Source organism: Mustela putorius, unplaced genomic scaffold (genome assembly GCF_011764305.1).
Source record: "Mustela putorius furo isolate JIRA1106 unplaced genomic scaffold, ASM1176430v1.1 tig00003988_pilon_pilon_pilon, whole genome shotgun sequence".
Lineage (NCBI taxonomy): Eukaryota > Metazoa > Chordata > Mammalia > Carnivora > Mustelidae > Mustela > Mustela putorius.
In genome coordinates, this window is record NW_025422127.1 from 10,410,531 (window position 1) to 10,428,433 (window position 17,903).

The window sequence follows — 17,903 nt, forward strand, 5'->3', positions numbered from 1 at the left end:
GTGCCCCTAAAGATTTTATTTATTCATTTGACAGAGAGAGAACACAAGCTGGGGGGACAGCAGGGAAAGGCAGAGGGAGAAGAAGGCTCCCTGCTGAGCGAGGAACCTGGTATGGGACTAGATCTCAGGACCCCGGGACTATAACCTGAGCGGAAGGCAGATGCCCAACTAAGGGAGGCATCCAGGCACCCTGGATTATTCTTCTTTCTTTTTTTCTTTTTAAAGATTTTATTTATTTATTTGATAGAGATCACAAGTAGGCAGAGAGGCAGGCAGCGGCAGGGATGGGGTGGATGGGAAGCAGGCTCCCTGCTGAGCAGAGAGCCCAATTCAGGTCTCAATCCCAGGACCCTGAGATCATGACCTGAGCCAAAGGCAGAGGCTTAACCACTGAACCACCCAGGCACCCCTTATTCTTCATTCTTAATGGGTGACAATGATACTGTGGATATGTTTTTAAGGAGTCATTACTTTGGGGGCACTGGGTGGCTCAGTGGGTTGGGCATCTGCCTTCAGCTCAGGTCACAATGCCAGGGTTCTGGGATCAAGCCCCACATCCGGCTCCCTGTTCGCTGGGGAGCCTGCCTCTCCCTCTCCCTTCTCCCCTGCTCGTGTTCACTCTCTGTCAAAATAAATAAAATCTTTTTTTAAAAGAGTCATTACATTTTAGGAGGGGAAGAAAAAAAGAGTCATTACATTTTGGAGATATGTACTAGAGTATTTACAGACTAGATGATACAGTGTTTTGTATTTGCTATAAAATAATGTGGTGGTGGATGTTTGGGGATGTAGATGAAAGGAAACCATTAACTGACCATGAATTGGTAATTGTTGAAGCTGAGTGGGATACATGGGGGTTCATTATCTAATTATTCTACTCTTCTATATGTTACATATAAATTTTTCATAATTAAAAAGATATTAAAAATAAGCAATGAGGGGCATCTGGTAGGCTCAGCTGGTAAAGTGTATGATGCTTGGTCTTGGGGTTGCGAGTTCAAGCCTTACGTTGAATGTAGAGATTACTTAAAAATAAAATCTTAAAAAAAAACAGTAAAAAATTAAAATGAGCAATGAAGTACAAACAATGATAAATCTAACAAACTTATAAAATAAAAAACATATTTACAAAAACACATTTCATGCTGATGAGGTTTTCTCATATGGTGCTTCATGTTGAAGATTTGAGGCCATACACACAAGAAAGAAGAATTATTTAAAGACGAACATGAGGGCAAACCTGAATGTGACAGTAAAACTCCTTTACTGCAAAATATGTTCCTAAGAAGTATAAAGATCTTAATTCCTCTTTAAAAAGCTAGAAAAAAAAAATCATTCTGTTGCTTTTTAATGGAAGCAAAAACATATCATCCTAGGTCTGTAGCAATAACATCCATGAACTTACAGGTTTTATATGATCGTTATTTCTCTAATATCTACTAAAATAAGGCCATGGACATTGAGATTCTGAAATTGTAACAGACACAGAGAGCCACTTCGGGGCCACCGCAGGTGGCACAGGAAAACCCTGGACTGGGAGGGCGCACCTGAGCAGTCAACCAGACCCCTCTGGGGATCTCAAGAGTTTACCAGGCATGTTCAGTCCATGGTGTCTTCCTCCCTGGACAGGGAGCTGGGCCACCCTACCTGTGATCCAGAAGTTGATCTGACGCCCCAGGATCTTGACCGTGGACTGCATCCAGTTGAAGACTATGTTCTGCCCCACGGAACCATTGCACGGCAGCTCGGCTGTGTCTCCCACCTTCCCCAACACCACTTCTCTCCCCTGAGTGACCACGGGGAGCATCGCTAGGTGGGGAAAAAAGGAGCTCAGGCCTCAAGGCCAACCCCTCACCTCTGCATCTTCCAATCAGCCCCTCCTCCCACCGGGACCCCAAGTCTGAGCACTCACCCAACTCCAGCACCAGGAGCAGATGCCTAAGAGCAGCTCCTAGATTCATCGCGGCCTTGCTGAAGCAGGGAACTGGGCCTTCCCCGCACAAAGGGCAGGGCCTGAGGAGACACCAATCATCAGTCAGTAGGCACTTACTGGGCCTGAAGCACAAAGGGATATGAGGGGGTGAAAGGCAATCGCACCCACACAGCCCAGCCAGGGACCTAACCACCCGTAGGTACCACACAAGGCTGTGGCCAGAGCAGGTTCTCAAAGTGGCCTCAGAAAAGGATTCACAGGGGCGCCTGCGTGGCTCAGTGGGTTAAAGCCTCTGCCTTCAGCTCAGGTCATGATCCCAGGGTCCTGGGATCGAGCCCAGCATCGGGCTCTCTGCTTGGCAGGGAGCTTGCTTCCTCTCTCTCTCTGCCTGCCTCTCTGCCTACTTGTGATCTCTGTCTGTGAAATAAGTAAATAAAATCTTAAAAAAAGAAAAGAAAAGGATTCACAGAGAAGGTGGCAAACTGGTAGTGACAGAGATAGGGGGCCAGGCCACGCCGTGAAGGTCCTCAAATGCCATGTTGCCATGAGGGGCCATGACCCTAGGCACTGGGGAACCAGTAAAGGACTTTATGTCAAGAAGGACATGATTTGGTGTGCAGAGTAGCTTTTTCAGTGACGGGGGGGGCGGGGGGGACAAGCTGGAGGAGGGCCAAGCACAGGAGGCCAGGTGCTGACCATCCTGGTGAGAGAAGACAGGCCCGAACTGAGACAAGTCAGAACTATGGAAATGTGGAAAAAGACTGTCCTGAGGGGCACGACTGAGGACAAATTCCCAGGACTGGGGGCCAGATACACTGTGAGCGGTGAGGGAGAGAAGGAACGGAGGGTAACTCCCGGCTCACGCTCAGACCAGCCCTGTAAGGCCTCTGGGGGAAAACAGAAAAATACTGTTTCAGAGTTGGTTTCTGTGAGTTCCGGAGATGGTTGGGGAGTGTAGAAAGGCTCTGAATGAACCCAGCACAATGAGCAGTGTGAGGTTAGAGCTGCGATTCTCTCTCTCTCTCCTTTTTTAAAAGATTTTATTTATTCACTTGAGAGAGATAGAGAGAGAACACCAACAGGGAGGAGAGGTGGAGGGAGAGGGAGAAGCAGACTCCCCAGTGAGCAGGGAGCCTGAGATCACGACCCAAGCTGAAGGCAGATACCCAACTGACTGGGCCACCCAGGCACCCAGAGCATCTGCTCTCAAAGTGTGGTCCTGGATCAGCAGCAGCTGTCAAACTTGTTAGAAATGCAAATTCTCAGGCCTCACCCCAGTCCTGCTGAATCAGAGACTGGGGGTGGGGTGGGATGGGGGTTGTCTAGCCTGCTGTGTTTTCACAACGCCCCCGCCCCCCCGCCCAGGTGACTGGTGTAGGCTCAAGTGTGCAAACCATAAGTTAGAGGGAAAGGGGGGAAACCCACTGTGCCACAGCTAGGTTAGGCAGCCTGTCAGGGGGCAGGGCCCAGCTCCCAGCTGGGAGTCTGGAGAGCACTCAGGGAGGATGGGGGTGGGATGTGAGAAAGCATCCGAGGCCTGGTTGAGAATCTTGCCAGGGAGGCTAGAAGCTCAGGGCTTTGCTCTGCAGACCACTGGGAGGAACTGCTGAATTTTGAGCAGAGACGGGACAGGGTCTGTGTAGAGCTTTGGGAAGGGGACTAGATGACATGGAGGGAGTGGGGACTGGAGGAAGGCCACCAGATCATGTCTGGAAGGCAGGTGGGAACAGGGCTGGTATCTTTACCCTCCAGGCCCAGACTGCAAGTAGGCCTCAGAGGGGTGGCTGCCTTGGGGGCAGTGTCAGGGTGAACTTGGTCCAAAGCTCGGCAAGAGGAGACTGTGTCCAGACCTGTTTCTCTGTCCCTGCCCCGTCTTTGCTGACTGAGCTCTGCAGCTCCCTGCCCACTCCCACAGGCCCCTGCTGATGCCCTCGAGGCCATGTCCACCTTCTATCTCACGGTGAAGTGTTTGGGAAGCTTGATCTCCTCCAAGATAAAGATGAGGGTCCAGCCAGCACCCGCTGGAGCGTCGAGAAGGGATTTGGGGTGTGTTTGGTTAACTTAGATCAAATTGAATTGAATGGAGGAGGGAAAATCACTGACTTTTTTCTGTACTCGACATATTAATTGTGTTACTAAAGTGGATCATTTAAGTATGTGTCTATGCCCACCCTGTCCTGGATGAAGCCAACTCACCCCAATCCATGTTGCCTACTCCTGTGCCCCTGCCCACAATTGCCCTCCCCCCAACCCCTCCCCACACCTGGGCTGTTCTTCAGCCTCCCTGCCCTGCTCTCTACAAGGAAGTTGATCTCTGCAGACTGGCATACAGGCTCCCTTGCTCCCCTGCTACTAGCTGGGGTTGGCCAGTGGGATGCACCCACGAGAGACAGGAGGGTCAGAGAAAGATGTTGGGGTCTTTTCCCTAACTATCTCCCTACTCAGGCCTAATTTCTGGCAATTGCTATACTCCCTCCCTCCCCCTTCTTTTCCCCACACCCTGACTGTAGCTCCTGTCAGGTGGCCCCCCAATCCACAGCTCAAACCCTCCCTAGGTTCCAGAAACATTATTTCACCCTTGCCCCTTCCAGATCCTGCCTGCTGCAGTTAACATCTGGTGCGCCTCCATGTGCTGGCTGATTCCCTCTTGCCACCTCTGGGAAGAACCCCTTTCTGGAGTCTCTTGAGCCATCAGAGGCAGATTCTGTTTCCCGTTGGGCACTGACCCATGACAGGGATGTTGTTCTCAGATGAGTGCTGGGGACATGGACCTCCCAATGAGGATATATATATATATCTCCATATATAGAGAGATATGATATAAAAATGCCATCTCTAGGGGGCGCCTTGGTGGCTCAGTTGATTCAGCGACTGCCTTCAGCTCAGGTCATGATCCTGGAGTTCCCGGATGGAGTCCCTCATCAGGCTCCCTGCTCAGCAGGGAGTTTGCTTCTCTCTCAGACCCTCCCCCATTTCATACTCTCTCTCTCAAATAAATAAATAAAATCTTTAAAAAAAAATGCCATCTCTAATCACTCCATCTGCCTGAAAGAGTAATGTCTCAGGGCCTAACATAAAATAGGGACTTGACAGAAATTTTTTTTTAAGTTTATTTTATTTTTTTTTTTTAGTAATCTCTACACCCAACGTGAGACTCAAACTCACGACCCTAAGATTAAGAGTTGCATGATCTTCTACCTGAGCCAGCTAGATGTCTCTGACAGAATTTTTTTTAACCAGGGAGATAGGAAGTGAAGAGATTGAGAAGATTTCCAGAAACAGAGGGTGGAGGCTGCTCAGGAGGGCAGCTGTTTACAAGCTAGCATGGGGCATGCATGGGGTTGCTGAGGGGAGAGAGTGCGCTAAGGTCGCTCTTATGTCTGAAAGTGGTTCCCACTGTCCCCCCTATCCCGGACTTGTCCCCAGCTATGTCCTTGGTGAGCGGAGAGTAAAGGAGTCTCCATTTGGAATATCCCTTCCCTAGGCTCCAAATTCAGTATAGATGTCTGGGGAAGGCTAGGGACACTATTGACCCTCCCCCAGGTGGTGGTCATTTCTTCTTCCTCACACCATGATCCTGGGGTCTGTGCCGAGGGCTCCTTCCCCACCTCCAGTTCCTTGTACTGCCCCAAATCACCCGGGGCTCAGCTCGGTGGAGGAAGCTAAGGGTTTCCAGCTGCTGCTTGCTTTGGTGACTTGGGCTTCCGCTGCCGCCCCAAAGGGCAGGCTTTTGATTCCCACATCCTCATCCTCCCCAGAGGCTCTCTGCCCCAGTACAGTAGCACCCTGTAAGCCATAGCGCCTTAGAGAGGTTGGGAGGGCTTGCTGGTCCCCCAGGCTCTGGCCCCCCCATCTCTCTCTCTCTCTTTCCCTTTGTCTCTTCTTGTTCCTCTGCTCACATCTGTGCATTTCTGTATGTGTGCCTCCCCACACTGATGGCTCCCTTACTGAACTCCCCACGTCTGTACCTCTCTTCCTCATGGCCTTGGACGCCAGGAACCAATTCCGGCTCTGTTGGTCTGGCCCGGAGCACCCCTTGCCTCTCTCCTCCTTTTTCATCTCCACCTCCAGCTGCCACTAAGCTCTAGCCCCTTCTTGCCAGTAAACAGGCATCCAGGCCTCTGGCAGGAACACAGGCTTTCAACAAGCTTTGATGTGAGGGGAGCCTGCAGAGCACAGCCTGAAGCCGAAGGTGGGTGAGAGGGAGATGTCTACAGGGTGGACCAAGGGAAAAGGACAAAGAGTGCACAGAGGCCCCAAGGGAGAATGAGGGAAGCTGGGAGGGAGAGACCCAGAGCAGCTCGTCAACGGCACCGCTACACTTCTCATAATCCCTGATCCCACGCCAAGCCCAGGGTAGTACAAACCAGGCAGTGTCAGAGGGAAAGGGATGAAGACATTCTGAAAGGCAGCACACATGCCCAGAGCAGGAGACCAAAAGAGAGATCAAAAGGGACCAAGAGAACGGTGAGACCAAAATGGCAACACACATTCGCAAACTCTCTGAGCTCTTCAGGTTCCTGTTCCCCTTGCCCTGGCCCCCCACATGGGATGAGGAGCAAGACTGGGGAGAGGAAGAGGGCACAGCCCCACCACAGCAACAGTGTGTGGTCCCACAGACACTTTCATCTTCTCCCCGGAGCCCCCAGGCAGCCCCTCGAGCCCCGCTGCGGGATGGGCCCCCCACCACATTCACGCTCTCTACTGTCTTCGTTTACAGTTCCTAGAGACTGTGACCCTCTAAGGGACCCTTGTGGTTCAGTGGCTGCAACCTCCGCCATCCTCTCCTTTGCCTCAGACGCCCACGTGGGGGGTGCTGTGCCCTCCTTCCTTCCTTCCCCTCTATCCCCCAAAAGGTGTGGAACAGAGCTCAACCTTAGAGCCCTGCAAACCCAGGCCCCCGTCTGCCCCTTTCCCATCACCCACCCTCATCAAAGTTATTTCATTCAACATTTGTTGAGTGTCCAAAATGTGCAAGACCCTTGGTCTACCGAACTCCCTTGTTGCCACCACCTCACCATTATGGCCCCGGGTCAGGGCCTAAGCCGCTATAGCCCTTCTGCCTAGAACCAGTTGGTCGGGGGGAGTTTTATTTCAAGGTAGACCTCTTCTACACAAGTGCCCCCCAAGTGAAAGGGGGAAATCATGTTGGGAGTTCTCTCTGATCCTGTCCTCGGGGAACTCCTTCATCCGAGGTTATGAAGGCGGCCATTTTGTACGAGCCCACAGAATCTAACACAGCACGAGAAATTATTTATCAAAATATGAAACGGGGTTATCTCCCCCATCAGGTTCTACTGTCAGCCTCACCCCTAAAAATTTGCCCCACAAGAAAGGGACTTTCAGGAAGAGCTATCCCACCCAGAGCAAAATGTTTGAATTAGTGATAGTGGGGCCTTTCTATTTTGAGGAATCTGACCATACCAAGAAGGTCCCTCTCCCAGAGAAGGTCCTTCTCCCAGAATATGTCTAGAAGGGAAGGCTGAGAACACCTGGGGGACAGCGCTGCAAGGCCATGGAGGTCTTAGAAGAGGGAAAAGGACAAAGAGGGTGGAGGTGGGTGGTGGGATTATACAAGACATTCCATCTTGAGGGGTATCACCTCCTGCATCCCCCCACACCACACCAAACTCAGGAAGGACCTGCAGATCCTTTTCTAAACTGCCTTGCCTCCTTTTCTAGAGCAGCTGAGACATCTAAAACTTTCTTAGAAGCCATTTTTCTAATGACGGGTTTACCTAAGAATGTGTATCTATCATGTTTACAGCATTGCATATCTAAGAGCTCAGTTTTAACCTTTTCAGATAATTTCGTTAATCATGAGCTTTAAGCTCATTAAAACGAAAGCACCCTTAGACATATTGTTCAAAAATCCTAAAAATGCCCCAAGTTAGACAAAAATGTACAAACAAATATAAGCAGAAAAGATAGGTAAAGGAACCTACCTCAGTTATAGGGCTTATGACATGCTGCAAACAAATATGGTTTCTGGTGTGAATTTCTGGCAATGGCGTCATTGGGAAAATTGATCTGGGGAGACTCGTTTCTAGACTAGATTTCACTTGTTCTTCTATTTTCTTGCTTTTTCCTTTGTTTCCCCTTTTCGTTTAATTTTTTTGTGGGCATCCTTCCTCCTTAATCCACATTTATTCTTTCTATTCGTTTCCCACCCCTCCTTCTCTCTTTTCTCGCTCTTTCCCCTCTTCCTAGCCTCTTCTCCTCCATGGCCCCTTACCTAGTTGCCTCCCACTGCCTTTCTCAGCCTGGGTGGCCTCAGGTATCCGTGCCTTCTCTGACCTTACGATCTAGCTCAGCGCCACTCTGAGGAGCACCTTCTGCTCCAGGCACTGAGCCATGCGCAGGGGGATGTGGAGAGAAGTTCGCCATAGTCCCCAGACTCTTGAAACTCACAGTTCACTTAGTGTGAAACACAGAAGAAGATGACCAGAGTGGTAGGCAGAGAACTGAGAGTCCAGAACATTCCAAAACGCATCTGCTGTCATGTTCTCCTCCCCTTCCCAGACCCTTGGAAAGAAATGAAGCTGACCGAATCCATCTTACCTTGGGACTTGTGTCTTCCCTTCCTTCTGCTTCTCACACAGGTGTGTCTATGTGAAGGCTGGGAGTGTGCGGCCAGGAGCCCCCTGAGGAGAGTGCTTGTTACTTCTGCAGAGACATATGTAAACGAAGAGACAGGAAGCCTGGTGGTGAGGCTCCTCCACACCCCAGGCCTGGGCCAACCCCCAACGTCACCATCTGGGGCTGGGGTCCCCACCCCCCTGCCTCTCAGGGAAGATGTCAAAGTGAAAATGCCAAAGTCAAGGGAAAAAGTTGAGCAGAACCAGACTGGAGTTCAGAGTGTCACTGAACTTGTTGCATAACAAGAAAAAAGATGGGTTTGATGACACTGCAGTTTGGTTTGGGCTTCAAAGGAAGAAGTGAGAGGGAGGTGGGGGACACATGAGGGCATTTGGTAAGCCCCAAGCAGCCCCTGACTCCAGAGTCTTGAGGGCATTTGTTCAGCGGGGAGGGACAGGAGGCATTACTGGTGGCCCCGCGTGGCAGAGAGGGCCTAGACTGAGACCTGCAGATTGACGCCCAGAGTGACAATGGACCAGACCCTTTTCCTCCAGCCCTTCATCTCTGGCCAGCCCTCCAGTGTTTCTCTAGCCCAGGTCTCTCTCAGGCTCCAGATGTATAGATCTATCTGCCCATCGGGCATCTCCACTTGGACGCTCCCCGCACAGCAAACCCAACGTGTCCCACGCACCGCTTCTCATCGGCTTACCACCTCCTTCTAGACCTCCTTCTCCTGCAAGTCCCTGCCCAGCTAGGGCTTTGCCACCTCCCAGCTGCTCAGGCTAGATCAACTGCGTGTACTCTCCGACTCCTTCACCCAACCCCTCCCACGTGTTTATTTGCCGTTTCCTGTGGATGTTACCTTCGAACTCTCTCAGAAGTCTTTCCAAGTCTCTCTGCTCCACTACCACCGTTCCATCCATTCCGACCCCAGGCGCCTTCCCCATCCTGTGCCAGGACGACAGGCCCTGCCTCCTCACTGGTCTCCTGGCCTCCCCATTCTGTCATCCTCTAGGCCATCCTCCACCAGCAGCCTGAGCGCTGGTACCCTCAGTGCTCTTTAAAGGTGCCCATGTGACCGCGCCCTTTCCCTCCCAGGAAAAGAGCAGCTAGTTGAGCTCCCAACTCCAACAATTCACACAGACATTTCTACCAGAGACACGCTTGTGAATCATTTGCGGCAGAAAGGCATCGTGCTGCTTCTCGTTTTATAACACAGTGTACTCAACATTTGAGATGTAATAACATTAATATTCACTGCTTCATCAAAGGCATTCTTAAGTGCAAGTGGCATTAATATTTGTATTCTTTTTTTACTGCAAGGGCCTGGCGGTAAAGAACATAATGACAAGCCTGGTTTGGCTCCGCTGCCTTGATTTGTGCTAAGGCAGCAGTCTAACCCAGATTGTTTTTGCAACATCATTGCAATGTCAACATAGTGACAAAAGCCAACAACGTCTTACTGTTTTTATGAAGGTAAACTGACCTCAAACTCTCCCTGAAAGGGTCTCGGGGACCCCTCCCTCCATGGGCCATACTTTGAGAACCACTAACCGAGGAAACTGTTGTTCATTCTTCAGATCTTCACTATTTCTCGGCAAAGACTTTCAGTTGTCCCCAAAATGTTGTCTCTTTCCTCTTTAGTAATAGAACGCTCCCTTCTTTAGCTGAGCTCATGGCTGCCCAGATTTAATGTCTAGTGGATCCCAGCCTCCCTTGCAACTGGATGTGGCTAAATGACTCAATTTTGGTTAATGGATATAAGTGCAAGTGTTCATTGCAAGCTCTAGGGCGATCCTTTACAGAGAGGGTGTGTGTCCTTCTCAGGCTTCCTCCCATTCCTGGGCACCTGCTTACAGCCTACCTGCTTTTCTCACTTACATTACCTCGCAGGTCCTAATGGGCATTTAAGTTTCTAACCTCTGATCTAAGCCAGTTCTGCCCGTTCATTTATATATTCAACAAGCTGTGTTATTTTTGTTTTTGTTTTAAGATTTTATTTTTAAGTAATCTCTGCACCCAAAGTGGGGCTCAAACCCACAACCCTGAGATCAAGAGTCACAGGCTCTACCGACGGAGCCAGCCAGGCCTCCACATTCAAGTGTCTTCTAGGCCCAAGGCCCTCTGTGGGTGCTGGGGATGTAATAAGTAAGCTAGATGTGGTCACTGCTCCAGCCTCCTTAGACACTAAACAATTAATAATGGCATCACAATTGGACACATGCTACAAAAGAGAATCCCAGAGTGCTGGGATCTTATTATAGGGAGCCTTATTTCAACTGGGAGATCAAGAAAGGCTTCCCTGCCAAATGTGTATCGGGGAGCATTGGGCTCTGCAGCAAGTGAAAGAAAAGTCAACATAATAGAAGCTTAACTGAGACTGAAGGTGATTTCTTTTTTTTTTTTTTTTTTAAGATTTTATTGATTTGGGGTGCCTGGGTGGCTCAGTGGGTTAGGGCCTCTGCCTTCGGCTCAGGTCATGATCCCAGGGTCCTGGGATCGAGCCCCACATGAAGCTCTCTGCTCTGCTGGGAGCCTGCTTCCTGCTCTCTCTCTCTCTCTGCCTGCCTCTCTGCCTACTTGTGATCTCTCTTTGTCAAATAAATAAATAAAACCTTAAAAAAAAAAGATTTTATTTATTTATTTGAGAGAGAGACAGTGAGAGAGAGCATGAAAGAAAAAAAGGTCAGAGGATGAAGCAGACTCCCCATGGAGCTGGGAGCTGGACTCACAGATCATGACCTGAGCTGAAGGCAGTTCCTTAACCAACTGAGCCACCCAGGTGCCCTGAAGATGATTTCTTACCTGAAAGAAGTCTGGAGGCAGGTGCTTCAGAGGTAAGGGAGACACGGGAGCACGCCACACACCCCCACCCCGCACCCTGCAGCAGGATTTCCAGAATTTCTGGACCTTGTTGCTTCCGATATCCTCTGTACATGACCCTTCGTCTCAAGCTCCCTGGTTGAAACCAGGTTCCGTTCATAAGGTAAGATGGACCAGTACCCCATGCTTCCTCTCCCTTGCAAATACTCGTCCAGGTGTAATCGTTATGAAATTACTGTTTAGTGTCTCTCTGGCAGGCTCAGGCGGTGACCATGTCTGTCTGTCTGTCTGTCTTAGCACCCAGCAGAGTGCTTGGACCTGGTAGACCCTTATTACTATTGAATCCTTTATTAAACATATTGACGGGCGCCTGGATGGCTCTGTTGGTGAAACGTCTAACTCCTGATTTCAGCTCAGGTCATGATCTGAGTGTCCTGGGATTGAGCCCCACATTGGGCTCTGTGCTGAGCATGGAAACTGCTTAAGATTCTCTCCCTCCATCCCCACACTAACCCCTACTCAGACATGAGGGTGCACTCTCTCTTTTAAAAAGAAATTAAGGGGTGCCTGGGTGGCTCAGAGGGTTAAAGCCTCTACCTTCGGCTCGGGTCATGATCTCAGGGTCCTAGGATTGAGCACCACATCAGGCTCTCTGCTCAGCAGAGAGCTGGATTCCTCCTCTCTCTCTGTCTACCTCTGCCTACTTGTGATCTCTATCAAATAAATAAATAAAATCTTTTAAAAAAAAAGAAATTGAATTGTGTTGATATTTATTGGTATTCAATATGTTGTGCTAAAATATGCCTACTGCGAAATTTACCATTTTAAAACCATTTAAAACTGCCTGGGTGGCTCAGTGGGTTAAGCCTCTGCCTTCGGATCAGGTCATGATCTCAGGGTTCTGGGATCGAGCCCAGTTGGGCTCTCTGCTCAGCAGGGAGCCTGCTTCTCTTCCTCTTTCTCTGCCTGCCTCTCTGCCTACTTGTGATCTCTCTCTCTCTATCAAATAAATAAATAAAATATTTTTAAAAAATAAATAAAAAATAAAACCATTTGGAAGCCTACGGTTTTGTGGCATTAAATACATTCATGTTATTAGGCGGCCATCACTACCATCCATCTCCAGAACTTCTTCATCCTCCCCAAATGAAGCTCTGTACCCTTTAAACACTTACTGCCCATCCTCCTCCTCCAGCCCCAGCTGTTGAATATGTTATTCTTATTTTATTTTATTTTATTTTATTTTGTAAAAAGAATTTATTGGACGCCTGGGTGGGTCAGTCAATTAAGCTACTGCCTTCAGCTCAGGTCATGATCCCAGGATCCTGGGATCGAGTTCTGAACTGGGTTCCCTGCTCAGTGGGGAGCCTGCCTCTCCCTCTCCCTCTGCCTGCTGCTCCCTCTGCTGTGTGCTCTCTCTCTGTCAAATAAATAAAAATCTTTAAAAAAAATAAAATTAAAAAAGAGTTTATTTATTTGAGAGATTTATTTACTGAGAGAGAGCTCAAAAGCAGAGGGAGTGGCAGAGGCAGGCTCCTCGATGATTAGGGAGCCCGACACAGGGCTCAATCCCAGGACCCTGAGATCATGACCTGAGCCAAAGGCAGACGCTTAACGGACTGAGCCACCCAAGTGCTCCTATTTCTTTGATTTGATTTAAATTCCTGTTGAATACTTTTTGAATGAATGAATAAATGAATGGAAAGCCAAGTATAAGGATCACAAAATCAAATGACTACTACAGGAGCCTGCTAGGTAACATGAGTGAGAAATTAGGCTGGCGTAAACAGTAGGGGGGGGGAGAAGGTGCGTCAGCTGGAGGGAATGCACCTTTTAATGAGGGCAGCTCCTGAGCACACAGCTCCAGCTGAGATGATAGGAGAGCTACGCCAGAACGTGAACCCAGACTTGCCTGCCTGTTCTACCAAACTTTCAAGGAAAGGTGGAATACCAAACATTTATATGATATCCCCTAATTTTAATGTTGGCAGCTAATTGTTCTTGCCCTGATTGAGTCAAACAAAGCATTCCAAAGGGCTGAATCTAGCTCAGGGCCACCAATTTGCAACCGATAGACCAGACGGATTGTGTGATACTGTCCAGCCCTTGGGTCTGTAAACTTGAGCGCCCATGACGTTGGATTCTCAGGAGTTAACAGGCCCCAAGGACCTGGCTGGCCCTCCCTCTGGGATTTCCAAACAGGAGGAGAGAGGAAGTTTCTGCTGAGCAGTTAGGACTGCTGTGTACTTTATATGGTTGTGCATTTTGTTTAATTCTTATGACAATAATGGGACATATGTGCTCTTCTCCAGATCACACAGATAAAGAAAGTGATGCTCGAACAGTTTAAGAGCTAGCAACCATATTGGTAGAACTGGGATTCCAACTCGGCTGCTGGAGACCCAGCCCTTGATGATTTCCCCCCACCCCGGCCCCCACCACCTCCCCTCTGCATTAAGAAAGGCCAATTAATTAATTAATTTTAAAAAAAGGAAGGCCAGGCTGACGGCTAAGAGAAGTCTTCTCCCACGGTGACAGAGGAGTATGAGGCTGACAAGCCCGTCTGGGGCCTTCTGAGGCTTCGCACTGCTGTGATCCCTCCCATCGACTGGGGGATTTTCCACATTCCAAGTACTTTCACATACATTAGCACATGTCAAGCATTTTTGGTAGGTATTACTGTCCCCCTTTTATGGAAGAAGAAACTGAAGTGAAGCTGTTTGCTCCATCACAAACCTGTAAGCATGGAGAATGGGGATTTCCAGAAGGCTCCTGCTTCCTGGTAGAGAGCTAATTTTGCTGTGTGCGTTTTGTCTCCAGGCTGGAGGAGGGGAAGGAGCCCAAGATGGGAGAAAGGAGAAAGATGGGGAGAAGAGCGAAGCCCACTTGGTGACCTGCTGATGGGGTGTCAGGGACCAGGCTGTTGGAGAAGGGGTACGGCAACCTGTGGAGTAGGGAGTTGGAAGCCCCAGGTGCAGGCTTGTGGTGGCCTCTTTACCAGAATCTTCTGCAGCTGCAATGACACCCTCTGTGAAAGGGGTTGGGGGTAGGGCTTGGAGATGGGGGAGGTGGGGGAGGGGTGATCAAGGCTATTGTTTGGGAAGCAGAGTCTTAGAGGGCTGACCCACCTCCACCCCAGCCATATTGTCCCTAACTCCCGGACCACATTTGGCAACTCAGAGGGAGGCTTCTGGGCCTCTTGCCTCCCATAGGAGGTTGGAGCAGGCACATTTCAGAGCTTGGCCTGGGCTCAGCCAGTTGGCACCTGCAGCCCTTGGAGAAACTGTCAGCCACAGCAGCTAGAAGCCATGCCTGCCCCAACCCCACTCCTTCAAAGTCAGGGGCGCACTGGCAAATGTGATCTGAATGAGCACAATATGGCCTCTTGCCTGACACACTTGACTTGGCAAGACCCTGAAATTCGTTTGGCTTCCAGAAACTCTGGCCGTAGACAGTAGAAGAGGCTATCAGCCCCATTGCAGAGCTAGGGATGGAGCAACTCAGAGATGCTCCTTCTCCTCATCTGGCCCCTCTCCCTTTCAGGTACTGTTGCCCCATGAGAGACAAGCTATCAAGCTATCATAAGCAAGATGGCCCCCAGTGATTCTTGCTACTTCCAATTCACACCGTGTGTTGTCCCCTCCCATATTGTACAGCGCTGGTCTGTGTGACCAATTGACTAGGGCAGAAGTGATGGTATATCCCTTTCTTGATGAGGTTGTGAAGACTTGATAGCTTTCTTCTTGGCCACTTTCTCCCCCCGAGGAAGCCAGTTGCTATGTCATGGGCAGCCTTATGGAGAGGCCCACTCAGGGAGGAACTCCACCCTCTGACCAGCCACCACCCGAGAAAACCTTTTTGGAAACAGATCCTCCACCTTGGCCAAACCTTCAGATGACCACAGCCCTGGGCCACATCTTAGCAGCCTCACAAGAAACCCTGTACCAGAAGCACCCCACTAAGCTGCTCTTAGCTTCCTGACAGTGTGAGATCATATATTTATTGTTTTAAATTACTGACTTTTGGGGTAACTTTTATGTGGCAATAGAGCACCTATTGTTTTAACTTCATTTTTTAAAAAGATTTTATTTATTTACTTATTGGGGTGCCTGGGTGGCTCAGAGGGTTAAGCCTCTGCCTTCAGCTCAGGTCATGATCTCAGAGTCCTGGGATCAAGCTCCGCATTGGGCTCTCTGCTCAGCAGGGAGCCTGCTTCCTCCTCTCTCTCTGCCTGCCTCTCTGCCCACTTGTAATCTCTCTCTCTTTTAAATAAAATCTTTTAAAAAGTAAAATAAATAAATAAAGATTTTATATTTATTATTATTTTATATTTAAATATAAAGATATTTATTTATTTGGTTGGTTGGTTTTTTGTTTATTTATTTGATTGAGAGCCAGAGAGAGCTAGAGAGCACAGGTAGGGTGGGAGTGGGGTGGGAATGGCAGAGAGAGGAGAAGCAGGCTCCCAGCTGAGCAAGGAACTGGGATCATGACCTGAGCTTAACCACTGTGCCACCCAAGCACACTGCTTCCTTCCTTTTTAACAAGGGTTTAAGATGATCCTCCACCCCAGCCCCCACTGAAGTTTCCTGAGCTCCCTGCCTCCTTCATGTCCCTTCCCCTCCAGGACCCCAATGTGGAACACTGGTTTGCCAATGAACTTGGAGATGCAAGATAAATTCAGCTAGCTCCCTGGGGGGTAAGCGGACAGTAAAAGAGTCTGAGGTTATCCTGCCAGATGGGGAGTGGAGCTTTGTGGGGAAAGGAGAGGAGCAGAAATGTGTCACCCCTAGGAGAGACCCCACAGAGGAAGAGGTAAGAATGAAAGAATGAAAGGAGGAGCCCTATATACCCAAGCCCCATGCCCTTTCCCCTTCGACCCTTTGCTCTTTTTCTTAGTGGGTAGAGGAACCAGGTGGCCTTTTATTCTGCCTTTGTCCCCTCCCTGTTCCCTTGGTTCAGGAGCATGGGGAAGTCCCCACATAAATGATGGTGAATGCTTGATCTCATCAGCCCAAAGGGCATAGGTTGTTACCCAGTAGAGAGGAAAATTGCCACCCACAGAACTTTCCAGGAAACCCCTGGAAAGGGGGCTCCCACCATACCCTAAGGAGAGCAGGGTCACAGGGCAGACCTGAGGTGTCTCCTCAGCCACTGTCCCCAGCCCACAGCAAAGGGTGGGAATGATGCTTTCGAGGCTTCTCGAAGGAACTTCAGGACCTAACCTTACAGCGTGATGATCTCTGTTGAGTGTCAGAGCCTCTCTCTGTGCCACTGTTTCTGTGACAAGGCAACGGTTACCACCATCCTAAGGCTCGGAAACTCAGGCTGTTTTAAATGGTTCATTACTCGGGCTTCAGAGGGTGCCCCTCACCCTCTAAGGTTCTGCCCAGAACAGAGGTATCCCTCTGTCCCCAAGTCTCGGGCCACTGTGTCTCCACAGGGATAACTTCAGCCTCCTGTTTTGTGTCACTGGGCACGTGGCACCCAGGCGCAGTGGGACACCTAGCAGGGTCTCTGCCATAGCGCGTGTACATGACACCTTGTGCCCCCACTCCTGCAGGCTCACTCCCACTCCCTACGAGTCTTTGTTTCCTCCTGTCCAGGGTTAAAATGCCCTGGCAGAGCTGTGTGCTGCTGAGCCCTGCGTGTATCACAGAGGGACCTCTAGGTTCCTGGGGGTGGGGGGCTGCTGGGGGCCCGAGGCTGTGTGTGCCCTCTGCAGAAGGACAGCTCAGGTGAATGCTCTCTCCAAGACAGAGACAGACAATGAGGGAGGCAGGCAGGCTCATGGGGGCTTCTGTACCCTTCCTGGCATGACCAGGACCCGCCGGCTTCCTCTTTCACAAATGGATGATCAGACAAACAAATCATATGCACGGGGCACCTCGGTTTTCAAAGCCCTTTGACCATCAAATACTCACAGCAACCTGTTTTCATGGGTTATTGTCATTATTCCGTATAATAGGAGGAAACAGAGGCTGAGGAGATCAGCAGAGACAGGATCAGAAGCCAGGTCTCTGGACTCCTAAAGCTACACCATCGCCAGCAGTCTTGCTGGCATTTTTCTCCCCACATGGGACCTTTGTTCACAGCACTCCCCTTTGTCAGATTCGGATCATAACCTTCCCAGGGCCGGGGCTCTGTGTCCTGAGGTGGGCATGGTTCAGTCCCTCTCCTGGAAAGTGCCCCAGCTAGGTGACTGTGGCTTGGTGCACACACTATGCAGACCGTAGAAAGTGAACCCCGCCGAGGTGGTGCCTGCACGCAGGGATTGGGGCCTGTCTGGACCACTTGGACTGTTCATGTCCTCCAACCTGCCCCCGCCTGCTCAGCGACCTCCCATGCTATGATAAGCAGTGACCACCGGGTGGCAGTGTGTTCTCGTGCCTGGGACCGGACAAGTTGTCCAGAGCCAAGGATCATGGGGGTGGGGAGGAGGCAAGCAGGAACCTCAGCCAGCTGCCCAGAAAGGTTGCAAGACCTGATCCCCTGGAGGACGTGACATAGCAGGGCTCCTCCGTGTGTGTGTGCACGCGCACGCACGCGCGTGCACTGCAGCAAAAGG

At 50.0% G+C, this 17,903-nt stretch overlaps 1 protein-coding gene across 5 annotated transcripts in view; it reads right to left on the reverse strand.

The window, feature by feature from the left end:
- CD4 (CD4 molecule) overlaps positions 1-9,298 on the reverse strand; it is a 40,540-nt gene extending 31,242 nt beyond the window's left edge. Inside the window, exons 1-4 of one of the 5 annotated variants that reach the window (XM_045071537.1) lie at positions 9,222-9,298; positions 8,495-8,599; positions 1,913-2,013; positions 1,648-1,809 (exon numbers count right to left, since the gene is read on the reverse strand). In XM_045071537.1, coding sequence (XP_044927472.1) covers positions 1,648-1,809; positions 1,913-1,961 — 211 coding nt within the window. In that variant the 5' untranslated portion in view covers positions 1,962-2,013; positions 8,495-8,599; positions 9,222-9,298. 5 annotated transcript variants of the gene reach the window in all.
- Between the last annotated feature and the right edge of the window lie 8,605 nt (positions 9,299-17,903).